The 17,424-nt window shown below is 41.5% G+C and overlaps 1 protein-coding gene across 2 annotated transcripts in view; it reads right to left on the bottom strand.

Annotated features, from left to right (window-relative positions):
* Positions 1-17,424, bottom strand: part of igf2bp1 (insulin-like growth factor 2 mRNA binding protein 1) — a 68,905-nt gene continuing 51,481 nt past the window's right edge. Inside the window, exons 4-15 of one of the 2 annotated variants that reach the window (XM_063018725.1) lie at positions 13,206-13,257; positions 13,013-13,076; positions 10,484-10,774; positions 10,027-10,161; positions 9,180-9,302; positions 7,560-7,695; positions 7,324-7,446; positions 6,257-6,373; positions 4,215-4,289; positions 3,826-3,957; positions 3,600-3,713; positions 1-579 (exon numbers count right to left, since the gene is read on the bottom strand). In XM_063018725.1, coding sequence (XP_062874795.1) covers positions 433-579; positions 3,600-3,713; positions 3,826-3,957; positions 4,215-4,289; positions 6,257-6,373; positions 7,324-7,446; positions 7,560-7,695; positions 9,180-9,302; positions 10,027-10,161; positions 10,484-10,774; positions 13,013-13,076; positions 13,206-13,257 — 1,509 coding nt within the window. In that variant the 3' untranslated portion in view covers positions 1-432. The remainder of the gene's footprint in view (positions 580-3,599; positions 3,714-3,825; positions 3,958-4,214; positions 4,290-6,256; positions 6,374-7,323; positions 7,447-7,559; positions 7,696-9,179; positions 9,303-10,026; positions 10,162-10,483; positions 10,775-13,012; positions 13,077-13,205; positions 13,258-17,424) is intronic. The other variant, XM_063018726.1, reaches the window with a different exon arrangement.

The raw sequence follows: 17,424 nt of genomic DNA, 5'->3' as shown, positions 1-17,424 counted from the left end.
ATAAACATTTCTATACATATAGCTCTGTTTAAAAAACACCCTTAAAATATTTGAGTGACTGGCGATGGCTGAGGTCCTCAGAGCGTGTTTAAATTCACGGTAACTTCTAGGCACAGACACGCAGCCATGATTGAAATCTATCTCCTTAAAAATCACCAGGGATCCCCCGCCAACACCAGTCACTCGACCTGGCATCTGGTCTCTGTTTCCTAGTTCTTTCTTTCTTTCTTTCTTTTTTTTTTGTTGCTATTTTTAAACTATTTATAGCTTTTCTTATCTCTCAGGCATTTTTCTTCGTTTTATTCCCCTCTCAGTTTGATGTTCGTTTCTCCCTGTCTACCGCTGGGTCTGTGTCGCTCTTTTCAGTCAGTCCGCCGTTTCTCCCGTCTGTCCATCTGTCCGTCCGTCCAGTTCGGGGGCCCCGGAGGCCTGTTACTTCCTTTTGGGCTCCTGGTTCATTCCCGGTTGGGGCCCAAGCTCTGACTGGTTCTGTGGGTGGGAACCCTGGGGGCCTCCCATACCACCTTTCTGCTGCTGTTTAACTTGTGTCAGAATGTCTCTGATCTTCCTCTGGGCCAGCTAAAAAATAAAGAAGACATCATTTCATTAGCTCATGTCACGGACTATCCAGATTATGAATCAATACAGCATTTTGAATCAATACAGGTGCACTTTAAAAAAAAATGCATTTTCTCCCGCTGCTGGGGACCCCAATCGCGTCTGAGGAGGGTATATTTGCCTGACAGTCCACCGACTCCTCTTATTTGCCCATAAATCGGTGGATTCACATGTGAGGTTAGTTTCACACACCTTTAGTGGCTGCGTCCGAAATCGCATACATAAACAGTACGTACTAGATTCGAGGAAGTATACACTGCTCGGCCGGTAAAGCTGTAAGCTCTTTCAGTACACAAGTGCACAGTATGCACGCGACCTCGTACGTACTACGTCCGCCGTCTTACCAACGTCACGTGACTCATTACGTCTCATCGCCACAGTTATAACCATTTTAAAATCGGACAAATTTAAGTCTGTCATTCTCCCCCAAGCTGCTCATAACGTTATTCAGGGTTGTACTTAATCATAACGTTTTTAATGTTTGGCTTATTCTTAAAGGCTACGAATGCCTTTGCAGCTCCAGTTATATTATGGGATAGATCATCGGACCGTAAGTGTGCAGGCAATAAGTTATCCGGGTACTTTTCACGTACTGTTTAATGTATACTACGTATTCGGACATACTAACCGCTCTCGCATACTGCTTTCGCATACTGTTCAGTATGGAAGTATGCGATTCCGGACGCAGCCATTGTCTGCTGCAGGCATTGCCAATTGTGTCAACTAGGGGGCACCCAGTCGACCGGTAGCAGAGCTGAAATTCAAACAGGCATGATTTTTGCCCAATTTAAATCCCTTTACAGATAAATTAGCCTATGACTGGGTTCATTGTAATTTTGCAACGTATGTATTACAGGCTTGAAGTAATATTACAGATTTGCTTGCTATTAAAAATAATTATAGATTAACTTAATTAATTACTGAAACGAGTGGCTGTCATAAATTCCTGCTTGACCACAAATCGAGAAGATTTAACTTGTTTTATTTTTGTTGGAATTCAGTTTAATGAATGAAAATGCTGTAACTGTATCAGAGGCCATAAATATATCTGTATGCAATTGCTAAATGAAAACTTAAATAAAACATAATAAATTCCATCTCTCTAGCTTTTATTTTTTGCATCTACACAATAATTCAGGATTCTGTATTAGACTGTATCTGTGAATGAGTACTAGGACGTGCTTAGTCTTATGTATTGAATATATTTTTAATAAATGTGTTTGCTTGGGTGATGTTAGATCAAATTACAGTTATCAAAAGGTTACATTTTTTACATTTCTCCTGACATTTTAGTAAATGAGTAGCGGCTGCATTTTAATTCCACATACATGCACTACCTGGCTCAAGTAATTGAAATTTTTTAAATTGAAGCACAACACGTACTCAGGCATTGACCTGTAGTCCATTCAGAATCCTGACAGCCTGTTGACAAAACCTGTTTTTAAAGTGAATTTGTCCTTAATTGACCAGAGCCTGTAACCAATGACTATTCATATAACAGTTCAAATAACAGTTTTCTATTACATCAGTTAAATAAGTTTCTATTCATTTGTTCCCCATATGTTCCCCGTAATTGTTTATTACCATTACTTCAAATTACTTATATTTACATGTACTGTATATAGTATTATATTCATAATAATATAACAAAGTACAACCCTTAGCAGCTCTTTTTTTCTATTTTATTTATGCACTTTCTCCCATTTTCTCTTAGTCAATTTGTCTTCTGCTGCTGGGGGATCCCTGATTGCAGTTGAGGTGAGTATATTGCTGTTCACGCCTCCTCCGACCCGCACGCAGCCCTTAGCGGAACCCTTTTTCACCAATGCACTCTGCCCACATAGTCCCCACCCACATAGTCCGGTCATTCCACCCTAACAGAAATGTGTCTGCTGCAGGCACTGTCAGTTATGCCCGCTAGATGATGCCCAGCCGACCAGTGGCAACCCCGAATTTCGGGCGGGGCGGTCTGGGTCCTTTCAGAGTTTGCATGTTCTCACCGGTTTCCTACGGGAGCTCAGGTTTCCTCCCACAGTCCAAAAACATGCAGCCAGGTTAAATGGGGACACTGAATTGGCCTATAGGTGAATGGGTGTGTACGTGTGTGTGTGTATGTATGTGTGTCTGCCCAGCGATGGACTGGCGCCCCGTCCAGGGTGTTACTGTGTGCCTTGCGCCCATTGAAAAGCTGGAATAGGCTCCAGCACCCCCCTGCGACCCTGATTGGATAAGCGGTTAGGACAGTGAGCGTTTAAGTACTGCTGGCACAGAATCTGTGAGAGTTACACAGTAAAAATTTAAGGTTCATAATGCATGTCACTTGTAATAATTCTACTGTAAAGGTGATTTGTCACTATTGAGTTGGGGAGAAACTTAAAACTATTCTTATCTATAAAAAAGGGGCAGTGCAGTAAAATTTTGGGAACCACTGCTCTAATGCAAGTTACATAAGATATAGGATACAGGATGGGATAGAATATATAGGATACCGGCAATATTTCCTATGGCCTGTTTAGTAAGTCTCGTCTTATTAACCAGTTCAGTTAACCAACAATTCATATCCGTTGGTTAGACAATAAAAGAAAGTGGTAAAAACTGCATCCCTGATTGCAACTCATGTAGTCTGTGTCATCTCATTAGCTCTGCTGCTTGTATCCACTATTTAGAAAGCTTAAAATAGCCCATGGTTGTAATATTAAATAATTTAACACTAAATGGCGAGGACAGCTGACAGTAAGCTTGTTGAACATCCCATTCTGAAAAACCATAACATTATTACACAGTGTGCCACTATGAATTTGTGTTCGTTTAGTCAAAAAAGCATTTATGAGGTCAGTTACTGGTGCTGGACGAGAAAGCCTAGCCCGTAATCAATATTCCATTTAATTCCAAAGGTTCTCGGAGGAGTTGAGGTTAAAGTAAGGCCACAGTTTATCAGAGTTTCCAAAAGCAACCGAAACAGGTTCCTGTGTGAAACGTACCTGACTTGCATAAAAATGGCCAATGATTTTGACGATAACCTGGTCCTGTTCGTCAGGGGTCTGCTCTCTGGGAACCACCACCTCAGCTGCAGTCAGGTTCTGTAGCTCATTCACCTAACAGAATACAAATAAAAACTTCAGTTAGTCCAAAGAACTAACAATTTAGTTTACACCTGCTAGTGAGATTAACAGGTGAATTAAAATAAAATAAGTAAATATAATTTACCGTCTTTCCACCCTTTCCAATAACTCTGCCAGCAGCAGCTGCAGCCACTTTGATGTGCGTCTCCAGCTTCACCTCTTCCTTCGGCCCAAAGAAGTTCTCCTCCTTCAGCTTGCCATATATTCTTCCCTGAGCCTAAAACACAACACAGAGTGGCTTTTACAAACTACATTCTATGCAAAAAATAGTAATACATAATGCAAATTCAAGCTGATTCTTTTTAAAACATAATGGTTTTAAATAGTCAAAAAAAATTCCATATAAAATACAGTTGTTAATGTGGAATATCATTTTAAACTAGAAGTTTATAAACTTGGCTTTGTTAAAAACAGTATTAAGCATTATGAAATGTTCAGCAAAGTACAGATCCTAAAATCTTTGAAGAACAATACCTTAAACTGAGCCTCAGGTGGACCAGTAACAATGACCATGCGCATTTTTGAATCAGGTGCCTCTGCTGGTGCAATCTAAATATGAACAAAATTACATGACCTTTATTTTAACGTTGCAAACACTGAAAACACATGCATTTTACATTATTTGTAACATTCTGTGAGCATTCATAATAAAATAATAATAATAAAAGTGTTTTGTTTGTGTTGCTGCATAGTATTAATACATACACTTAATGTATACATACACCGATCAGCCATAACATTAAAACCACCTCCTTGTTTCTACTCACTGTCTATTTTATCAGCTCCACTTACCATACACAAGCACTTTGTAGTTCTACAATTACTGACTGTAGTCCATCTGTTTATCTACATGCTTTGTTAGCCCCCTTTCATGCTTTTCTTCAACGGTCAGGACCCCCACAGGACCACTACAGAGCAGGTATTTTTAGGTGGTGGATCATTCTCAGCACTGCAGTGACACTGGCATGGTGGTGGTGTGTTAGTGTGTGTTGTGCTGGTATGAGTAGATAAGACACAGCAATGCTGCTGGAGTACCAACCAAAAATATCCAGCCAACAGCACCCCGTGGGCAGCGTCCTGTGACCACTGATTAAGGTCTAGAACAGGGGTGTCAAACTCATTTTCACCGAGGGCCACATCAGCATTATGGTGGCCCTCAAAGGGCCGATTTTAACGTTTCCTGCTGTGATTGCAGTCTGTTGTTTTTCTTGGAGGCTAAATTCTGCATTTATATTGTCCTCCTTTACCACAGACACGGCCTCATAACACAAGAGACGCACCATTTTCTCTTCCTGAAGCACAAACTTGTTTTCATTTTCATTACATTTCCTCCTTCTGCTTAATTTTCTTACTTATCTGCTTGTACATTTTGGGATTATGAGTAATATATCATCTACTGGCGGGATGTGTCACTTTGCAGGTCACAACATGCAGCATGCGTTTTGAGAGATGCAGTTAATGTAGGATTTTACAGTGTATTTTAAGACAATCATTCTGCCATCACTAATAGTTTATCCCCCTTGCTCAGCCAGACAGATAGACAGACAGACAGCTCCCTTCAGAATACAGTCGGTTTATTTGCTTCCCAGCTGTGTGATACACTGTGTGCACCAGAATGAAGTAAAAATACAAACAATAAAAACAATAAAGAACTTAATACAGTAAAAGCACACAGCTGTAGTCAAGTGTTACATCTGGTGCAATATGAGATTTAACCAAACGTAAAATAGCGCTAACGAGTTAGCATTCTGTGTAAAGATACTAATTGCTATAGTAACGGTAACAATTGTATTTAATTACGGTAAATTTGTAACTAAAACGCTGTGATATACTCACTAAACACTTACAAACAACTGAGAATATAAACGCCACTACTTACAGACGATGTTTCTGTATTATATTGCAAGATAATTATCTGTATTTATTTATTATTGTTTACATTACTGACTACGCTACCCCGCGTTCTTTTGCCGTAAAAGCCACATGGCTTCCCAGCGAAGGTCAGTTAGTTGCCATGACTACAGTTGCCGATTTTAAAGGCGCAGGACTCCCATTAAATTATAAGTGCGTCTCTGTAACGACTCAACCATCACAACAATCGTACAGTCGTTTAAGCTCTCGCGGGCCGTGAGGTAGAGTGGACACGGTATTTAATAACTCCACTCATAACAGCACAACACACACTAACAAACCACCACCATGTCAGTGTCACTGCCGTGCTGAGAATGAACCACCACCCAAATAATACCTGCTCTGTGGTGGTCCTGACTATTGAAGAACAGGGTGAAAACAGGCTAAACATGTATGTAGAGAAACAGATGGACTACAAAGTGCTTCTATATGGTAAGTGGAGCTGATAAAATGGAGTGAGTGTAGAAACAAGAAGGTGGTTTTAATGTTATGGCTGATCAGTGTAAATAATAACAGCTAATGAATCCCCCTCTCTCCACAAACTCCACCCATGATTTTTGTTTACACTCTTTGTAGAAAATACTTGTATTTAAGCAGCTTTGTACCTTAATGGAGGCTCCAGCGAAGCGACTCAGCTGCTTAATATGCTGCCCCTTCTTGCCAATGATGGCTCCCACTGCTTGTGCTGGGATGTACACATGGACTGTCTCCTGCTCAGGAGCCTAAAGACATAAAATTAGGAATAAATTACACTTTTAAGCCAAAACACTGCCCCGATTCTCTAATGCTATAAGTTCACACTACACGATTTTTGGCCAGATTTCGCTCGGCGACTGGTCGGCGCTAGATTTGCCGGCTCGGGAGCAACTCGGCGTTCGCTCGGCGATTGACACTCGGCACTCAGTCGCTATGTGTGAACTATCCAACAACTCGATCCGACCGGCTCGCAGAGCGTCTCGGCGACCGGATCGAGAAATCTAGCATGTCAGATATCTGATCTCAGTTGCACGTCTGGCAATGAGTGCTCTGTCGAACAGCCAATGAGAACGCAAGATACGGTGTGAGGGGAAACGCAGGAGAGGAGTGTAAACAGGTACATAATATAGACAGGGACATAATATAGTTTATATCAGAATACACCGGCACACACACACAAGCTTTACAGTATTTCTGACTTGATCGTTCTCTACAAAACACCAACGTTGCATTGCAAAAATATTAATTAACCTCCAACTTACTATAGAACAATCCATACTGTTCGTGTTGCCAAATCCACTCAGATTCATTTATTTTTTTCCTCCTTGATTTTACGCTGCACATCAGCGCACAAACACTTTGATCACTCGCTACTTGTTGACGTGCATTTTTGGACGTGGTATCATTAAACCCCTCGTCACTTCTTGTGTTTGTTTTCGTGACAAAACGTAGTTTGGGAGACCAGAGAAGCTCGCCTGTGATTCCAGTTGGTGATAGATGGTGTAGTGTGAAACCCCCTATCGCCGATCAGTCGTGTAGTGTGAAATATACACCGACTGAAAGACTCCCGAGTGCAAAAGATTCAGTCGTGTAGTGTGAACTGTACAGCGACCCGACAAATCAGAAAGTCATGTAGTGTGAACTTGGCATAAGATGCTTTACAACCACTTTTATTTAAATACGATGTTGAAGTTACCCCAAAAGAGCCATACGGAGCACATACGCCAGGGTTTCCAGAGGGAGGCGGAGGCATGGATGAAGACGGAGGGAAAAGGCCAAGGGCTCCGAGGTTTAGTCCAGGGATAAGGTGTGTCTGTTGCTATAAGAGGAAAGAAGCTACACTTAAGGATGGGAATTACGGTCTGACCTAATATATACATTAGCCATAGGGTACATAGGGTACTTTTTATTTATCTTACAGACAATACTTACATTCATGGCAGCAATGTCATTATCATAGGCCTCTCTGACTTTTTTCATGACCTCTTGCTCAGCCAGACAACAGGCTTCAATAGCACCTTTCACTGTGATGGTCCTCTCTGGGTTATACAGGGTCAAATCCTGCAGCCTGAACAGGACCAACAACAAACAGGAACATTTTAAAGTACATATGGCTGGAGCCTATCCAAGCTTCTGAATGGGCGCAAGACACACAGTAACACCCTGGACGGGGCGCCAGTCCATTACAGGGCAGACACACACATACATTCACCTATAGGGCAATTCAGTGTCTCCAATTAACCTGACTGCATGTTTCTGGACTGTGGGAGGAAACCCACACAGACCCGGGGAGAACATGCAACCTCCGCACAGAAAGGACCCGGACCACCCCGCCTGGGGATCAAACCCAGGACCGTCTTGCATTGAGGCGCCAGTGCTACCCACCGAGCCACCGTGCTGCCCAGTTAAGACTTTATATTATACTAAATGGTCAGGATTTTACACAGGCCACAGAGAGAACAGAGAGAGGCCTTCCCCAAACTGTTGCAATAACGATTGAAGCATTTTATATTTTCTATGCTCAACATGCAAACCAGTCAATAATGCGAGTGGCTGAAGCACCTGAAGTCAATAGTTAGGATGGGTATTCACATATTTCAGTCACATGACCATACAATAGTGAATATAATTACTTAAGACAACAAAGTCACATGGGTCTGAAATGTTACTGCCCCCTTTTTGCGCTATACAATGGCTGACCCTGCTCTCTGACCCCAGCTTCCAAACAAGCAGGGATTCACTGTAAATTTCCACTGTATAACTGCTGCCTGGTTAAGGTGCTTAACCGTGCGCTGTACGGATCCCTGCGAGTGTCCACCACAGGCAGGTGAAGTGTGACTATGTGCCTGTTGCAAGGGGAGTATGATAGTCTCAGCTCACAAGTACACAAGTAGTTGTCTTCTGATTACATATTTCTCACAGCACTGTATATAGCCAGGGGTTTCAGGCATTCATTGACAGAATTTAACAACGACCCTTACTTAGGCTTCTGTTATATTTAAGGATGTAACGATGCACCACAAGACAGTTAAAAATCGATTCACATGTGTAACGATTCAAATCGGTTTACATGTATAATGAATCGATATTCACTTTAAACAGCAGAGGGCACTGGCGCTATTCACCTCGCCTGGTTGACGTCACTACAGGGTTGCCAGGTTCGGAATTTTCCAGCCAAATTTATTTGTGAGAATACTTTATTTGTATTATTCATTTATTTATTTTATGTGGGATTTATTTCATTTCATTTTTTTTTTACACAAAAAGGGAAATGTGCAGCATTGTTTTGTATAAAAAATAAAATAAAAGGGCATTCATTATATAGATAAATAAAGGATAAATACAAATACAGTATTTTATTTTATTTATTTATTTGGAGAGAAATAATAAAAGGAAACTTTGTCATAAATTGTCTTCAATTTAATTTTGTTCAAAAAAATCGTTTCGTGAACCCAGTATTGTGAATCGCATCGTTACATCCCCAGTTATATTAAGTATATACCAGCTAAATTTTAAATTCGGTTAAAAAAAACCCCTAATCTTTGCACTTACGGTGAAATGGTGATCTTGGTGTCGGTATCTTGTTCCACTTTTTTTAGATTGCGCCCCTCTTTTCCAATCAGACGGCCTACAAAGTTGTTGTGGGCAAGGATCTTAAGAGGCACCTCGTCAGCACTGATAGAAGAGAAAAATAATCAACAAGGAGATCTGTGACCTGCAATTCCAAGGGCATTTAAGGCCACTAGCAATGCACACATAACTTAACTCTCTGACCTGCAGCACTGTAATATTGCCTGAGCAGACACCTACTGCCCAGATGTTTGTGAACATCTTTTACATTTATACAATAATTACTACCAACAGTGCTTTTATGTATGAAATAATTAACATGTTTTTCCCACCTTTATTCTCCCGATTTTAGCGCGTCCAATTTATACCCAATTCCATTACGCTTCCTCTCTACTGGAGCTGACTCCCGCCCCGACTGAGGAGAGCGAGACTGCCACACGCCCCCTCCGACACGTGCGCAGTAGCAGACTGCATCTTTTCACCTGCGCGAGGCGAGTTCATATGCCGATCAGCTTTGTGCACGGAGAGCCACACCCTGATCAGCATTATTCCTCGACTCCGTGCAGACGCCATCAACCAGCCAGCAGAGGTCGTAATTCGCTCAGTTATGAGGTGTCCCTATCCGGCTTGTCCTACTTTATGAACAACAGCCAATCGTTGTTCATGCAGCCGCCCAGCAGAGCTGAGATTCAATACAATGTATTCGAAATCCCATCTCTGGTGTGCTAGCGTATTTTACTGCCGAGACACCCGAGTGGCTAATAATATGGTTTTAGGTGAAATTAAAAATCTTCAGAACCAGGCTGATAAAGGTTTAGAGTTTGATTACGTTTTGGTGTCTTTGGCCTCCTGGTGCATGATATCGAGGATCATACGACAGGCCGCTGAGCAGCCCTCAGGAGTGGAGTGGATGCTGATGGGCTTTTCCGCTGCTCCCGCGTTCTCCTTACGATGTACATCAATCCTAAAAGGAAAAGAGGTTTAAGAAGAAAAATAAAGGTAGGCAAATAGATGCAGTCTATTTTGTCATTCCATTTGAACTGGTAGTCTTCATAGTGCCATCATAGCATCACCGTTTTCTTATCTAATTAGTTTTTTAAGTAGGTACGCTTTCTTATTTTTGGTCTATACTAAGAAATAACCCTCTGATTTAAAAATGACAACCTGGTAAAGTTAAAATAGTACAAATCCCAGGTCCTGACCATTATTTATGTAAGAATTAGGTTGGCAGTGTATACCATTAGATAAACTAAAAGCACCATCACCACCATTCAGCGTGTACTCACTTGCTCTGGGTCTGCTTGGTGATATTGCGAATAGTGGCTCCTTCCTTGCCAATAATGGCTCCCACATACTGGGTCGGTACAAGCAGGCGGAGAGGAATATCAGCATGCTGGTGCTTGGGGGGCATCCCTGTGCCAGGGGCACCTTGCCGGGAGTTGGCGCGGCCTCCGTAACCGGAGCGACGGCCGTTGTCAGGGCTGCGCTCGGAGTCCATCTCCAAGCTCTCGTCAGGTATGTAGGACACACGCAGAGTGTTGTTATCGAACTGGTACCCGTTCAGCTTCTGGATTGCTCTGGGGGGGGGGGGGGGGGGGGGGGGGGAATAAATGGCAATGCTTAGAGAGGGACATCACATCAGGTACATAAAATGTTTTACTAGTATATATGAAACCTATAAGGCCTTATTTTGGATATTTTGGGGACATTTTATATGTTCATTTTACCATCCTGTAAGTGATCACACACTGGTTACATGACAGGTTAAGTGTCATGTAATCATGTGACCAGATCTGAATTGAATAAAGCACCTTTGAAACATGAAACAATGGGAAACCAACGTGCCGCCAACCAATCAGCCATAACATTAAAACCACCTCCTTGTTTCTCCACTCACTGTCCATTTTATCAGATCCACTGACTACATAGGAGCACGTTGTAGTTCTACAATTACTGACTGTACCCCATCTATTTCTCTGCATGCTCAGTTAGCCCCCTTTCATGCTGTTCTTCAATGGTCAGCACCCCCACAGGACCACCACAGAGTAGGTATTATTTAGGTGGTGGATCATTCTCAGCACTGCAGTGACACTGACATGGTGGTGGTGTGTTAGTGTGTGTTGTGCTGCTGGAGTTCTTAAACACCTCACTGTCACTGCTGGACTGAGAATAGTCCACCAACCAAAAATATCCGGCCAACAGCGACCCGTGGGCAGCATCCTGTGACCACTGATGAAGGTCTAGAAGATGACCGACTCAAACAGCAGCAATAGATGAGCGATCGTCTCTGACTTTACATCTACAAGGTGGACCAACTAGGTAGGAGTGGGCAGTGCGTGGACACGGTGTTTAAAAACTCCAGCAGCACAACACACACTAACACACCACCACCATGTCAGTGTCACTGCAGTGCTGAGAATGATCCACCACCTAAATAATACCTATTCTTTGGGGGTCCTGACCATTGAAGAACAGCATGAAAGGGGGCTAACAAAGACTGCAGAGAAACAGACTGACTACAGTCAGTAATTGTTTGTTTGTTTGTTTATTAGGATTTTAACGTCATGTTTTACACTTTTGGTTACATTCATGACAGGAACGGTAGTTACTCTTTACACAAGGGTTATCAGTTCACAAGGTTATATCGAACACAGTCATGGACAATTTAGTGTCTCCAATTCACCTCACTTGCATGTCTTTGGACTGTGGGAGGAAACCGGAGCACCCGGAGTAAACGCACACAGACACGGGGAGAACATGCAAACTCCACACAGAAAGGACCCGGACCGCCCCACCTGGGGATCGAACCCAGGACCTTCTTGCTGTGAGGCGACAGTGCTACCCACTTAGCCACCGTGCCGCCCAGTCAGTAATTGTAGAACTACAAGACCTTCTTGCTGTATGGCGACAGTGCTACCGATTAAGCCACAGTTCTGCCTTGATGTTAAATATATGAAATGCTTAACAGAGTAAAAATGATAAATCAGTCAGAGGCTTACAAGGAATGTGAACTATGTGCACTATTATTAATCAACCACTAGGTGTCAGTGTTACGCTTCGAAACCTTTAAACGGAATTTCCTTGGCTGGACTACTTATACAAAACACTCACTCACTGTCTTAACCGCTTATCCAATTAGGGTCTGGAGCCTGGAGCCTTTTCAAGGCACACAGTAACACCCTGGACGGGGCGCCAGTCCATCGCAGGGCATACACACAGCCATTCACCTATAGGACAATTCAGTGTCTCCAGTTAACCTGACTGCATGTTTTTGGACTGTGTGAGGAAACCGGAGCTCCCGGAGGAAACCCAGGCAGACACGGGGAGAACATGCAAACTCTGCACAGAAAGGACCCGGACCACCCCGTCTGGGGATCCAATCAGGGACCTTCTTGCTGTGAGGTGACCGTGCTACCCACCGAGCCACCTTTATACAAACCGGCGTGGTTGAAATATAGTTGACAGTTTAATGTTTGTACACAATTTGTATTTAAATTGTTATTATTCAAAAAGTACATAGAGCGGTAAGAAGCTTTAAAGTAAATTTGCTTCTGCGACATGTCAGCACAAGATCATCACGAGGAAAAAACTTAAAAGATGGGTGTGGCACAGCAACACGGGACAACATTGTCCCTGGTTACAGTCTCTGAGGAGTTCCTATTGTTTGCCCAGTGTGTGTGTATAGGTTCCCTCTCATCTCCCAAATGCATGCAGAGGGTAGACTAGCCACTCGGAACCCCATCTACATGAGTGTGGTGCCCAATGGTGCCCTGACATGTGTCCAGTAATAAAAGATCAAATGCAAAGCGACTCACTGTCTGGCCTGGTCCTGAGTCCCGTATGTAACATTCACCACAGCTGTCTCACTCTCTGTGTTAACTACAAATACATCCAGATGCAACAGATAACAGAGAAAAGACAAAACATAAGAAAACATGTAGAATTACTGTTAATGTCGGCCTATTATAAATAAAGAGAAAGTATTAGAATACAAGTGAGATGCTTTACCTTGTTCACAGTTCTCAACAGTTCCATATTGTGCAAGCAGACCATCAAGCACCTGTGGAGGACAAAAAGAGAACTGGGTGAGGAATTTATCTGCTGCATGGACATATTTACATGCAATTGTGCATTATATAAGAGCATATAAGAAACTACACCGATCAGCCATAACATTAAAACCACCTCCTTGTTTCTACACACATTGTCCATTTTATTAGCTCCACTTACCATATAGAAGCACTGTGTAGTTCTACAATTACTGCATGCTTTGTTAGCCCCTTTTCATGCTGTTCTTTAGTAGTCAGGACCCCCCACAGGACCACTACAGAGCAGGTATTATTTGGGTGGTGGATCATTCTCAGGACTGCAGTAACACTGACATGGTGGTGGTGTGTTAGTGTGTGTTGTGCTTGTATGAATGGATAAGACACAGCCACACTCATGGGGTTTTTAAACACCTCACTGTCATTGCTGGACTGAGAACAGTCCACCAACCAAAAATATCAGCCAACAGCGCCCACTGATGAAGGTCTAGAAGATGACCAACTCAAACAGCAGCAATAGATGAGCGATCGTCTCTGACTTTACATCTACAAGGTGGACCAACTAGGTAGGAGTGTCTAATAGAGTGGACAGTGAGTGGACACGGTATTTAAAAACTCCAGCAGTGCTGCTGTGTCTGATCCACTCATACCAGCACAACACACACTAACACACCACCGCCATGTCAGTGTCACTGCAGTGCTCAGAATGATCCACCACCTAAATAATACCTGCTCTGTGGTGGTCCTGACCATTGAATAACAAGGTGAAAGCAGGTTAAAACAGTATGTAGAGAAACAGATGGACTACAGTCAGTAATTGTAGAACTAAAAAGTGCTCCTATACGGCAAGTGGAGCTGATAAAATGGACAGTGAGTGTAAAAACAAGGACGTGGTTTTAATGTTATGGCTGATCGGTGTACATAGTAAATATACAAAAATACTAGTATTGACCCTCAGGAAAGAAATGGCTTTGTCAGGTTGTGCTACAGTAATTGGTAGAGACAGGCTGTGAGTTTAGTACAGACTAATAGAGCTAAGACTCACACCCTGCTAAGTGAGACGTCAAGTTTGAACAATAAGAACTTAGTTTTGTGAATGCCGAGTCTATTTCTGCTCTGCACAATGTTGTGTTGCACGCGACTTGGCTCAGAAGTGAGAACTTAAAGGACATCATTTACAACCTCTGTGCATTTGATCTACAAAGTGAGAAACCATAAATGCCTGCATTGAAGCTCCTCCTCAGTTCAATCTGTCCAGGCACTAAAAGCTCATTAATTGATTTATAGTGCACGTTATAGATGTACCCAACTGCATCTGTATGTTCATTGATCTGAAGTCAATACTACAGTAACCTTACTAAATATGAATTGAATTCAACTTTATTATTGTCGATGGTGTGAGCAATCATGTTAATGATGTCATAAGCACAGCTCTGGGTTGCATAGTGTTTCTTTAATATCATCTTGTTCCCTATTGTAGTCAGTTTCTTTACCTTTTCTTTTTTTTGCAGGGACGCAAAAGAAAGAATGGAGGACACACAAATCAAGGCTAAACGAAGGCATAAAACAAGACGTCACTGCATACTAAAATTAACTGACATCCTTAAAAAAATTACAGACTAAGTAGGAGATAGAAATTGATGAGGCATTGGGATTCATAATGTTTTGGGCTGTGGTTTTTTCTAATAAGAATGTAGAAGTTTTAAGCCTCAGTTGAATGCAGCATTAGTATATAAAACTGGCCCCAGTCACACAAATAATGTAATAAGTAGGAGATAAAGCAAATTCACCACTTTTTGAAAATGTGTGAGCACCTTGATGACTTAAATGTCTGCTGTGCGATGCATACAGCTGTACTTTTAGTACATGTTGACCTACATGTTTGAGGAAACTTGGTAAAACGAGTACTCTTCTTGATGTAATAATATAGTGTTATGACTAGGGACGATTAAAAAAATTAAGAATAACATTTGGAATCAAACCATTTTTACTGGGCTTTGTGTCACTTTAATTACAACCAGTGCTGATTATCAGATCTATCTTAATAAGCTAATTATACAGTACCAGTCAAAAGTTTGGACACACCTTCTCTTCAGTGGTTTTTCTTGATTATTTTTATTTTCTACATTGTAGATTAATACAGAAGACATCCAAACTATGAAGGAACACATGGAATTATGTAGTGAACAAAAAAATGTTAAACAAACCAGAATATGTTTTATATTTTACCAACTCTACCTCTGCACAGCACAACTGATGGTCTTAAACACATTAAAAAAGCAAGAAATTCCAGAAATTAACTCTAGAGAAGGCACAAACATTAATTGAAAACCATTCCAGGTGGCTACCTCATGAAGCTGATTGAGAAAATGCCAAAAAGTGTGCAAAGCTGTCATCAAAGCAAAAGATGGCTACTTTAAAGAATATAAAAATATATTCTGGTTTGTTTAACACTTTTTTGTTTACTACATAATTCCATGTGTTCCTTCATAGTTTGGATGTCTTCATTATTAATCTACAATGTTGAAAATAAAAAAAATCAAGAAAAAACAGGAATGAGAAAGTGTGTCCAAACTTTTGACGTGTGTGTGTGTGTGTGTGTATAAAAATATAAAAATACACCCAGCATAAAGGAAATTATGTAAAACATTCACAAAATCTGTAACGCACTGTAATGTCTAAAAGAAAAAATAACACCGTCATGCCCATTTCCCTCAATCGGCAAAATTCGGGGAAAAACTGCCCACACAAAATGTAATAAAAAACAACTACATTCAACTAAAACCACAGTTTTTAAATGATGACTTTATCCATCACCAACGGGCAAGTCAGTTACATACTGAACCAATTAACCAATTTTGATAATTGACTTCTATTAGACTAAACACACATGTTGGTTATACCAGCCGTGCTGAATCTAAACCTCACCTAAATAGATTTTCCAGCTCTTTAAAACAGTGTAAAAGGTCCTTACAAGCAGAACACTATGCCATAATGCCGAGATGGTATAAAAAGTCATTTAAATGAGTCTAGAAAAGGTTTAAGATTTTTTTCAAGGCTTCACAGTCAGAGAAGAATTCCCAAAAATAGAAGGCTCACAAATTGGGTCCATAGAGTTACAGGGCACAAACCTTGAAGGCAACAATTAAAAAATATGATATAAATTGACGGCCCGGCCCTTAAGCTCGTTTTGAATAGGCTTCTGTGGACTTTAATGTGAAAGTTTTTAAAATACATGAATTTAGTTATTGTAGTAATTGTTCAGTAATTGTAGAACTACACACTTTTTTAACCTGCTTTCACCCTGTTCTTCAATGGTCAGGACCACCACAGGGGTCAGGTCCACTACAGAGCAGGTATTATTTAGGTGGTGGATCATTCTCAGCACTGCAGTGACACTGACATGGTGGTCGTGTGTTAGTGTGTGTTATGGAATGAATGGATTAGACATAGCAGCGCTGCTGGAGTTTTTAAACACCTCACTGTCCCTGCTGGACTGAGAATAGTCCACCAACCAAAAATATCCAGCCAACAGCGCTCCGTGGGCAGCGTCCTGTGACCACGGATGAAGGTCTAGAAGATGACCAACTCAAACAGCAGCAATAGATGAGCGATCGTCTCTGACTTTACATCTACAAGGTGGACCAACTAGGTAGGGGTGTCTAATAGAGTGGACAGTGAGTGGACACAGTAGTTATGATCCACTCATACAGCACAACACACACTAACACACCACCACCATGTCAGTATCGCTGCAGTGCTGAGAATGATCCACCACCCAAATAATACCAGCTCTGTAGTGGTCCTGGGAGAGTCCTGACCGTTAAAGAACAGCATGAAAGGAGGCTAACAAAGCATGCAGAGAAACAGACTACAGTCAGTAATTGTAGAACTACAAAGTGCTTCTATATGGTAAGTGTAGCTGATAAAATGGGCAGCAAGTGTATAAACAAGGAGGTGGTTTTAATGTTATGGCTGATCAGTGTATATATACAGTGTATCACAAAAGTGAGTACACCCCTCACATTTCTGCAGATATTTAAGTATATCTTTTCATGGGACAACACTGACAAAATGACACTTTGACACAATGAAAAGTAGTCTGTGTGCAGCTTATATAACAGTGTAAATTTATTCTTCCCTCAAAATAACTCAATATACAGCCATTAATGTCTAAACCA

Source organism: Trichomycterus rosablanca, chromosome 22 (genome assembly GCF_030014385.1).
Source record: "Trichomycterus rosablanca isolate fTriRos1 chromosome 22, fTriRos1.hap1, whole genome shotgun sequence".
NCBI lineage: Eukaryota > Metazoa > Chordata > Actinopteri > Siluriformes > Trichomycteridae > Trichomycterus > Trichomycterus rosablanca.
The sequence above is the reverse complement of the archived record's forward strand: the minus strand, read 5'-3'. Positions and strand labels throughout refer to the sequence as shown.